The 11,176-nt window shown below is 48.0% G+C and overlaps 1 protein-coding gene across 1 annotated transcript; it reads right to left on the reverse strand.

The window, feature by feature from the left end:
* Nucleotides 1-8,167: 8,167 nt before the first annotated feature.
* TSKU (tsukushi, small leucine rich proteoglycan) lies at nucleotides 8,168-9,253 on the reverse strand. Its single transcript, XM_010019425.1, has one exon. The coding sequence runs from the start codon at nucleotides 9,247-9,249 to the stop codon at nucleotides 8,191-8,193; it is 1,059 nt and encodes a 352-aa protein (XP_010017727.1). The 5' UTR covers nucleotides 9,250-9,253; the 3' UTR covers nucleotides 8,168-8,190.
* Nucleotides 9,254-11,176: the final 1,923 nt, after the last annotated feature.

The following is an 11,176-nucleotide window of genomic DNA, read 5'->3' on the forward strand; positions in this document are numbered from 1 at the left end:
TGAGCCTGGGAGAGCTCTTTCCTATAACAGCACCTCTTCCCCTGGCATCACCAACATCTACACACCCCCTGTGGACCAGAGACTGTTTATGTGAACATAGAAATAGCTCATGAGCAGAAGCAGAGACAAGAATATTCTTATGTGGAATATTGGGGGGTGAAAAGGTGTCTCACTGGTGAATTCAAACCAGCTGTGAAACAGCATCCAAAGGAAGAAGCCCATTAGACTTGTCAGAAGGCTTGACACACCATTAGGGCAACTTACAGCAAGCAGGTAGGGCTAGATGGAGTCAATGTGGGTTCATAAAGTAACCAGGACAAAATACAGCTTTGTGATGAGGCTTTGGGAAAACTGACTGAAACACAGTCTTAACCTTCCCATATTTCTGTGATAACATCCTTTTTAGAGGTCTTCTCTGGTTGTAAGATCTCTGGGTCAGGATCCTTCCCAGTTTAACTGCTGAGAAGCATTGGTCTTGGGAGGTTGAGGATGCTGCCAAAGGACATTAAAGAACCAGTGGTAAAAATAGCACTGTGGGACAATTGGTACCATGGATTACAGAGGCATTTCCCATGGGATATCACAGGGATATGTGCTGTGCCCTCCTCCTTTCCTGTTTATTCAAGGGGATTTTCACCTCTGCGGTCTCTAGGATGCAGGTTCCAGATGGCACAATGACAAACAGGCAGCTGCAGCCTTAGTTTTGGTGGCGTTTTTAAGACAAGCAACCACTTTACAATACATGTAAAGGAGAAAACTTCTGTGAACAAATACTTCTGGGGAAAATGGACAGTTTTTACGTTGGTCATTAGGATTAGCAGCAAAATAGGGGGGGAAATCTTGTCCCTTGTGTTCCTGCAGGTAAGCACCAAACAGAAAGCTGTTTTCCTTGGCATATCTCACAGGAAAAGCTACTCCCTTTTCAGGAGTTTCTTACTTTAGGCAGAGGCAGTGGATTAGCAGATCTGAGAATTACTTTCAGAGATGCCCATTTCTTCCAGGAAAGAGATCTCTCCATTATTTTGGGTTTTGTATTGATTGAAGCAGTGAAAGAAATCATGGCAGTGAGTATGGGTAAAGGAATATTGTTCTTCGGAAATATCCTAAAGGTTATGGAGCAGCACAGATTGATTCGTGCTTTAATATGAGTCCTCAGATGTTTAATCAATGCAGTGAGCAATGAATGCTGCCTGATATCGTGGTAATATGCACTTAGTTCATTGCAACCATGAGGTAGGATGTATTAACGTAAATGCTGGGCTAAGTTTATACTGACATGCTGTCCCTCACAATAGCTGAAGCTTAGAGATTAGATCGAGTCAGTGAACGAGGCTGAGTTGAAATCTAGGGATTTTCTGAGCTGTGGTAATTATTGTAGGGATAAATCCTACAGAAATGTAAGGACAATCATTGGCAGAATGGGGCTTAAACTGATGTGGCTGAATTAGGGACAGTAGTAGAGCCATGAAGACATGGAAGACTTGCTGTCTAGATTCAAGGGCAGCTGAAACGAAGTAGAAATTGACTTTATTTGAGGTGAAAAAGCTCAAATGAGATGAAAATTGAGGTGAACAACAGCACTGGCTGTAAAGAGCTTCGGGACTCACAGCTTTCATTAGAGCTGCAAAGGTGTGTGCCCCATAAAAGACCCCAGATTCCATTTTTGGGTCATGCCAGAGCTCTGCTCCATCCCTGACCTTCTTCCTCCCACATAACTGGTCCTGTCCCAGCTATGAGAATCAGAGAATCATGGAATGGTTTAGAAGGGACCTTAAAGCTCCTCCAGCTCCAACCCCTGCCCCGGACAGGGACACCTTCCACTAGAGCAGGTTGCTCCAAGCCCCTGTGTCCAACCTGGCCTTGAACACTGCCAGGGATGGGGCAGCCACAGCTTCTCTGGGCACCCTGTGCCAGCGCCTCAGCACCCTCACAGGGAAGAGCTTCTGCCTCAGAGCTCATCTCAGTCTCCCCTCTGGCAGGTTCAAGCCATTCCCCTTGGCCTGTCCCTACATCCCTTGTCCAAAGCCCCTCTCCAGGTTTCTTGTAGGCCCATTTTAGGTAAGAAGGTGTTGAGATAGTTCCTCTCAAAGACCCACTGAACAAGATCTGATCTAAAAACTGGTCTCTTTTCTTTCTTGATACAGTGAAGGGCTGCACAAATGCTGGTTTTGATGTCATGGAGATGAAGGTCAGGATAACCTCTCTCTGCTGCCCTGCCCTCACAGGATGACCTAAATCACATATGGAAACACACCTTGGAAAAGTTGTCATTCATGTGCCCAAGCCCACCCAGAAAGTCCAGCACAGTAGAGGGGCTTGAACCTGGTTTCTGGGTGAATGATCCATAATGTGTGGCCCTCTGTCAGCTGAGATCCCTCCACATGCTGCCAGGACATTGATGTTAGTGCCTGTGCCAGTCCTTTGTCCGTCTCTGGACCACTCCTTTATCTGCATCTTGCTCTGAAACCAAGGGACAACTTGATCCCACTAAAATACATCATCACACACCACTTAGCAGCACACTGCCACCAACATCACTGCTGGTAAAACCCCACTAGCTCTAATGTGCTGTGCTCCCATCAAAAGAGGCCCTGGGAGGAAGAAGCCGTGTGTTTCCTTTAACCTACAATAAAGAGAAACAGTTCAAAGAGAAGGGAAAAGGAGGTTAACAATCTCTTTGAAATGTAGGTTCAAATTCCCAGCACGGCCCCACTCAATTACCAGCCAGCACCGTGACACACATCACTGCTAATGGGGGAGAGGAGGGGAGAACATGGTGCAGAGGTCTAGGGGGGCAGTGCTGGGGTAAAAGAACATCACCACGGTGGTGGGAAAGTTTCCACGGGATGAAATTTGGGTTGTTTCATGCTGATTTATCCCCTTGGGGTACATCCAGAGTGGAAGCTGGACCACTGGAAGGGCTAGAGCTGGGCAAAGCAGCAGCACATCCCCTACCCAAGCCCCCTTTGTAGTGAGCAGGGGGTTTGAAGGATGCCGAGCGCCTGGCACTGCAGGCTGCTGCTTTCAAGGGGTGCTGCTCTGTGTCAGAATGAACCATTTTTAATGCCATTAATGAAAGGCAGAGCAGGGGTGGGGATGGGGCAGGAGGGGGTGGGTTTGTTTTGGCACTGAGGGATGCGCGCACACAGGCATACAAATGCTTGGAGACAAAGGCTGTGATTAAGGGCTGGTGCTCCGACCCCCTGCTTATTACAGGAAAGGACTTATCTGATGGCCTAGTTTCAGCTCCACTTTTCCACCTTTTAATCAGATTCCCAGGTCTGCTTGTCCACTCAAAAAGGGAAGGAAGGGGATATCGATGGGGAAATAGGGCAGGAATAATGCTGCGGCGCTGCCTCTAGATACATGCATGGGACAGAGGATGCTGCCCCAAAGCTTTCCCAGGGCAGACAAAGGGATTACACCCAGCCATGCAGCTTTATTTTCTGGCATGGCACAAGTGCATCTGCACTTTCCAGCCTGGGTGTGTGAAACAAATGTGCTGGAAACAAAAAGCTCCTGTAAAATGGAAAACATACAGAGGAGCAGCTGTATTGAACAAGGAAGGCACCTACTGCTGCCATGAAGTCAGTCACATAATCAGTCAGCAAGAGACTTCTGTAGGCTGACAGCCATCAACCAGGAGACTGGGGAGAACAAAATGGGAGCTTTTGGGTAACAGAAAGTGCCCAGAATAAAGAGAAGGTTGTCCTAATGCTGCCCTGGGCATAAGGCAGAAGAGGAGGAGCAATCCTTGGTGTCTTTCCCAATGTGCTGGGAAGAGGGATCAGATGCTGATAGTCCTCCAGGAGACAGAGCACTGCAAGCAAACACCAGTTCAGCCACTTCTTCCCCCTCCCTAACCCTGTCTGTCCCTATTGCCCAGCCTCCACTGAGGTTTTCCCACTTCTAAGTATATTCAGCCTCTCATTATAACGTCCGTTTTGCTTGCCAGGGCAAACGTATCCAGCCATAGAGCTGAGCTAGAGGCAGCTGGAGCTTGCAGCTAAGCAGCTCTCCTGGCACGGGTGTCTGGTCTGACACCAAGGTTTAGTCCATTGCACCGTGTTATCAAGATGACAGCATCTTCAGTGAGCTGGCGTGATTGAAGAAGTGTTATGACAGACACACAGATTCTGACCCATCACTCCCAGGACAGTGTCCTTCAGGACACTCTCCATCCCTCCAGCTGAGCCTGCATCACAGGGCAGGAGGGATCCCATTCAGGAGGGTCATGGTGTTGTAACCTACTGATCACAGCCTAATGCTGGGTACCAGAGGAGCAGTCATCTCTAGGAGCTGGTGATGGGTTTTCCCCTATAGTTCGTAATAGTGCTGGGAGCAAGATTTGGCCTCTCCTGGAGATGTCAACCCATATCAGAGGAGGTAGATGGAGAACATCTGCCTTCTCAATCAGAACAACCTCTTCCCGGCAGCTCTGCCTGCCTACATGGAAGATTCAATTGTTCCTTCAGGCTTGTGAGGGCTGGGAACACCGCAGCTTTCCAGAGGCTGAGGTTTCCTCACTGGGGCTCTGCTTTTATACACAGCACTGAGAAATGCTTAAAATGAAATCTGCTATTTAAGAGCAGGCAAAGCCCTCCTGAGAGGTTTCTGTATGTTCTTTATTGCAATGGCTCTGCATGCTCTTAGCCCTCCATGCAGCAGCCCCCGCTCCTTGGAGAGCAGTGCTGGGACTGGACCACGTGTATCTCACTGCTGAAAGCTCTGCAGCTTTCTGTGCCATGGCATCACTGCTGCACACATTCATAGCACCACAGAACCCCAGACTGGTCTGGGTTGGAAGGGACCTTAAAGCTCCTCCAGCTCCAACCCCTGCCACGGGCAGGGACACCTTCCACTAGAGCAGGTTGCTCCAAGCCCCTGTGTCCAACCTGCCCTTGAACACTGCCAGGGATGGGGCAGCCACAGCTTCTCTGGGCACCCTGTGCCAGCGCCTCAGCACCCTCACAGGGAAGAATATTTTTGTTTCCTCCCACCCCAATGGTCGTGTGAAACAAGATTAGGGGCTCTCCCCACATCACCCCCTCTGCAAATCCAGCTTTTCAATCCTAGCAGGCTGTGTTGTAGATTGACCAAATCCATGAAGAGATTTCCCCACCATAGAATCACAGAATGGTTTGGGTTGGAAAGAACCTTAAGATCATCCAGTTCCAACCCCCTGCCATACACAGGGACACCTTCCACTAGACCATGTTGCCCAAGACTCTGTCCAACCATCTCTGACAAGCTTTGGAGCAGGAAATTTGCTCTTGTGCTGCTTCATTGCCATGTGTCCATAACATCTTTTGAGTCAGGCCGTGAAGCTCTCAAACCTTTCTGCCAGAGAGGACCCCAGTGAGCCAAACGCAGGGGGACAAACCCTGACCCCAGTCTGGATATACAACACCCATGAGGCTGGTGGGGCTGAGTAGAGCAAGACAAGTCCTGCACTTTGGCCCCAGCAGCAGCTATTGCCCTCTCAGTACTAAGGCAAAACATCTGGGGGATGTGGGTTTATCTCCTCCAAATCACTTTATTATATCATGATAAATCACAAAGCCTTACAATGCTGCAGAGGGTCTTTAAAATAAACCCAACACACTAACACAGCGACGGGACTTGCCAGCTTCTGCCAAGGCTTGCTTAGCAGCTAGTGTGAGATTACATGAGGAACACTTGCAGTCTTCAACTGGATTGTCACATTGGGATTTCAACTTACCACAGTGGTGCAAAGACAGTACCTTTGACAGTTTGTGATCCCTGTAACAGTTCATCTATGTACAGACTTACAAAATTGAACAACTTCCTTGAAAAACCTACATTTTCTGCCAGCAGAAAAAGAATTCTCTTAAAAAGGCAAGATCCACTAAAAACATCCTTTTCCTCCCAAATTGCCCCCGTCCTGCACTGCAGTTGATTGCTGTTCCCTTCCAGACCCCTACTTGTGAGCAGTCCCATTGCCTTTTTAAGAAAATCAATGTTTCTTGTGACTGTGGAGGCTGGTTGAGCATTGCAAAGAGTCAGGAGAGGGGCAAAAAGCCCCAGCGCTGAAAGAAAGGGTTAAAATCCCACCCTAAGTTCCCCAAAGAAAAGGAGATATGTGGGAGAGGGATTTCAGTATCCAAAGTGAGGTGTTGGCTCTTTTATGGGCTCAGTGGGTTTCAACCATCCTTGGAGGACGCTGCTTTGGGTAATAGGGTTTCCATTTGCAAAGACCTCTGGGGGAATGAGGATGAAGTCTGAGCTTCTCCCAACACTCCCAAGGAGGGTTGTGGGATTGGTTTGTTTCTGCATCATCTTTATATGGACCTCCTTAAATCAGTTTCAGACATTGAAGGTTGAAGGTTGCCCTGACGCAAGGATGGGTTTAGAGACCAAGCTACAGGTGAGCCCAAGCACAACATCCATCCTTCCCATCCCCATGACGGAGCATGCCAGACATGGACCAGACACCTCCACTGCAAGAGCTTCTACAAGCAAGCTGAAGGCTTCACATGTAGCATTGAGTCACATTGTGTTGCCTTCCTCACTTTCTCCAAGCCTGGAGAATCATAGAATCACAGAATGGTTTGGGTTGGAAAGGACCTTATCATCATCCACTTCCACCCCCCTGCCATGGGCAGGGACACCTCACACTAGACCATGTCACCCAAGGCTCTGTCCAACCTGGCCTTGATCACTGCCAGGGATGGAGCACTTACCACTTCTAGAAGTGGTAAAAGAGGGACCAGAGGGGCTCTCCTTTGCTTCTCCAGCACTTCAGAAATGAAGGAAAACATTTTCTGCCAGATTTCTATCAGATTGCAGCTGGCAGCCAAAGAGCTGTGGGAGAGAAAGAAAAGCCACAACTCTGAAAGTGGTAAAAGAGGGACCAGAGGGGCTTTTCTGTGCTTCTCCAGCACTTCAGAAACGAAGGAAAACATGAGCAAACCTCTGAGGACCAGGCTTTCTATCAGATTGCAGCTGGCAGCCAAATTGCTGTGGGAGAGAAAGAAAAGCCACAACTCTGGAACTAAACCCCAACAACATCTTTCCCCTGATAGGCAAAGAATTGCAGGGTCACAGACGTCAGTGTTAATCATTCTCTTGACATGTTCTGGAGGGTGTTTCAGTTGGCAAAGCATTGCAGGGTCACAGGCGTCAGTGTTAATCCTTCTCTTGACATGTTCTGGAGGGTGTTTCAGTGTTGAAAACAGCCTCACATGCGTCCAGCTGAGCTGCAGATGTGTTCAGATGGGGAACATCAGCTTACTCTTGCATGTTCTGGGGCTGCGTCTTGGTTTGATAAGGTTGTCAAGATGGGAATCACTGCCCAAGTTTTCTTCCAAGCCTCCCCAGAAAGGAAAGAGGGATGTTTATTACTGTTTTAAGCCAGGCTATGTGATTTCTTCACTTTGTAACCTGGTTAATTTGCTTCAGCAGAGGCTGGTTCCTGGGCAAGATGTGGCTGTTGGCAAACCCCTCTTCTTCCACCTTGCTCTGCTGCACATCATCTCTGAGCAATGGCTCGCTGAAGTTTAGAAAGAGAGGAGGATGCCAAGGTTGGACCTAAAGACATGATGGGAAAACAAGAGGAAAACTGGGAAAAGTTCTCAACTTACTCAATGCTCATCGCACACCCATGCAAATAACATGTAAAAACCAGCACATTAGGAGCACCCTGTGTTCAGGTTTGTCTGGAAAGGTTTCTTCAAGACTGAAAGTGCATGACAGGAACCAGGGTGCTGCTAATGAAGGCAACATCCAGAAGGCACTTCTTGGGGAGTAATAGTTAATACAAAAGGATGATGCACGGGTTTGTAAGCAAACGGCTACAGAGTCAGTATGTTTTGGTGTAGACAGATGTAACTTTACTCCTACAGATGTGTCTGGGACACAAAGGGTTGCTCCAGGATGACTGTTCTGCTCTGGGATCTGAAGAGCAGCTTGGTCCCCATTGTCCAGCATCGCCACTCTTGAGCCAAAGGGCTGCGTGCAGGACCTCAAGGGTAACACCTGGAGCGTTGCAGATGATGTGGGCCATGGTTTGAGAGCTTATAAAATCCACAGACAATCAAGTATAGGCATATACAAATATATAAATTATTGGCAGTCTTACAAAAGGCACACTGCAAGCCACCTCAGTCCGATCCTGTACAAATCCCACAGCCCCCCACCCTCCCATCCCCACCTTCTCCCCAGCTTTCATCACGAAACATAAGGTGCTGCTGCCACGGATCCGTGGCTGTCGTGGCAACTGAGGACCTCTTTTTTGGTCAGCCCGATTTGTCGGTGGTACTGTCCTTCTTTGATGGTCTTAAAACACTGTATGTTCTTCCCCAAGGTGATGCTTTTGATGGAAGGCAGGTATTTCAGCACAGTCTTTGGCAAGGACGACACGCCTGTGCCAGAGAGGTTGAGCTCTTGTAGGGAGTTCAGCCCAAAGATCACTTCAGCAGTCAGTGACTTCAAGTTGGGATTGTTGGATAAATCCAGAACTTGGAGGGCTGGTAGTTCCTTGAAGCTATAAGGAGACAACTCACTCAACCCATGCAGGCTGCTGAGGGATAAATGAATCAAATCTTTCAGCCCCATGAAGTCTCCTTTCTCAACCTTGGCTATGGGGTTCCCATCAAGATTTAAGTATCGGAGAGGAATGCCTTGAAGGTTTGGCACAGATTTTAGCCTGTTTCCAGAAAGATTCAAGTTCTGGATGTTGGGGATGCTCTTTTCACGGTGCCTCGTAATTGTGCTGAGCATATTATTGGATAGATCCACATTTAAGGGTTTTCCTTGACCTTTTGAAGCAAAAACGTCCATCGCTATATCCAAGAGCTTGTTATAGCTCAAATCTATGTCGCCCAAAGGAGAACTGGAGAAACAGTCCTCTGGAAGGACTTCCAGAGAGTTATGACTCAGGTCCAAGGACTCCAGGTACCGAAGCCTGGAGAAAGTTGTGGAGGAGATCTTGGCAATTTTGTTGTAGCTGAGGTCAAGGCTCACCAAAGTGGTGTATCCAGGGCCAGTGAGCTTCGATTCATTGATTGTTTCCAGTTTGTTTGATGATAGATCTAGGTAAGAGGTATCCAGAGGGATTGGAACAGGAACAATGTGTGAGCCTATTCCACTGCAGTCCACCTTGGTCAGGCTAAAGCTGTCAAAGAGACCAAAGCTTTCCACTTCGCAGTGACAGCCGGGGAAGCAAGTTTTGGTGGTACCGAAACAAGGAAGGAGAAGCAGCAGACTGAACCAGACCAGGAACTGCATTGTTGACCTGGAAAACAAGATGGTAAGAAAACAGATTTAATTGCTGTTGAGATTACTTGTCTGAAGATGTGTAACAGTTCCAGTCATGCAGTCTTCTCTTCTGTCTTTCCAAATGGACAGATTAAGTATACCCTTAAACAGCATGGATGTCCCAAACACTTTTGTTTCTAATGTTACGAACCCCAGTAGGAACTTAATGGAGAAAAACTGGGTCAACAGTCTTTGTAGATATAACCAAGTTAAGAAACAACAGGAAATCAGCTGTAAGAACAGTAAGAACTTGCCTTAAAGCAAGATCTATCCTTTTGAGTGAACCACAGAAGGAGCTAAATGACAGCTCAAACATTGAGTGATTTTATAGCCTGACAAACTTCAGTGCACAGAGGCCTTCATGTCTGGGCATCCAAGTGAGATTTGGGAGTCTTGCACTGGCAGGTTAGAGAAATCATTCAGACTGTGGGGCAGTGGGAGCCTTAGGTGTCCAAAAGCCTTATCAGGAAAGGAAAAGCCAAAGCTCCATTCAAATTTCCTATAGGTGAGAGAGATAATGACATCATCAGAACCTCATCCAGGATGAACAGCTAGAGAGAAGCTTCATTCTGCCCAAATGGACTGCACGTCTCCCTTCCTTACACTTCAGATGCGACTTTAGAAGTGCTGAGGTAGGTAAGGATATTGGTTTATATCAAGCAGCTAAGACAAACCCTCCTTGGGCTGGTGGCAGGCAGGACAAACAGCCCCTTGGCTGCTTGCCTGATGGAGCAGAGGAACCAAGGACCACTCAGTCTAACCCAGACTCTGCTGTGGTGGGACCATACTCCTGCACAGGCATTGAGTGGAGAGAGCCAATTTGTTTCATACAGAGCCTCTGGGGAGGCTTTGCTAATTACATTAAGAATTCTCTCTGATTAACACTGGCAGCAAGCAGGGAGCTGTCTCTAACTCTCTGGCTTTGAATCTCCTCCCTCTAAGGTGTTTCTGTCCCTTCACTGTTGCAGATAAGGGAGGAAGAGAGCTGATCTGCACCCTGGTGGCTTTGCTGGACCACTTCCGATCGCATCCTAACAGCTCCTCCACACAACTGTGAGCAACAATGATTTCAACAGCCAGCCAAAAAAGCTTCAGCTCTGCATCTCTGAAAGGGTTACATTGGAGCATGACAGCATGCAGCAGGTCAACAAAGGCTGTCCTTCCCATTGCAGTCATGGGTGACAGCTCCTCCTGCCTTACAAACAGGGTATCCAGGAGGCCGGCAACAAAATCTCCCATCAAACCAGGCAAGCAGATCCATCACTGCTCATTGTCTGTGCTGCTGGTGATAGAGGCTCACGTGCCAAGTAGTCATTTAACCAAAGAAAATAAATCCCCTTTAAAATGCACGTTCCCATCCCCTCCTCAGCCCCCCTGGAATCTATTCTCACCTTTCCCACCACTGCTTAAAAGCACTTTATTAACTTCCTTGTGGGATTATCTTTCCCACACACCCTTTGATCTGGCTGAGGCGCCTTCCCCACAGCCCTTGCATCTTCCCAGGGCCATTTCCTAGAAGTTCACACTTTATCCTCCCTCATCAGCCCTTGGCAGCAGTTTCTCTCCCTTTCCAGCATTGACTCTGCTCTCCTTCCCAGGGATTAGTTGCCAACGTGCAGAAGAAGTGCAAAGGGATAAAAAAGCATTGCAAAAACATTGCCCAGATCACTGATAGGACTTGTCTGGTGGTAACTCCCAGACCTCTGTGAATAGAGAGCAGAGACTGGGGCTCTGGCCAAAGCACCTGCAACCGTAGCATTGCTAAAGGCCAACACACATCCTCTGGGGTGCATTATCATATAGAAACAACAGACCAGTAAGATGAGCCCCAGTCCCAGCCCATCTCAACTGTTTCTTGAGCAAACACATATGTGTGCAGAAGGGACATGGGGTAGAG

Source organism: Nestor notabilis, unplaced genomic scaffold, assembly GCF_000696875.1.
Source record: "Nestor notabilis isolate BGI_N333 unplaced genomic scaffold, ASM69687v1 scaffold3938, whole genome shotgun sequence".
NCBI classification, from domain to species: domain Eukaryota; kingdom Metazoa; phylum Chordata; class Aves; order Psittaciformes; family Psittacidae; genus Nestor; species Nestor notabilis.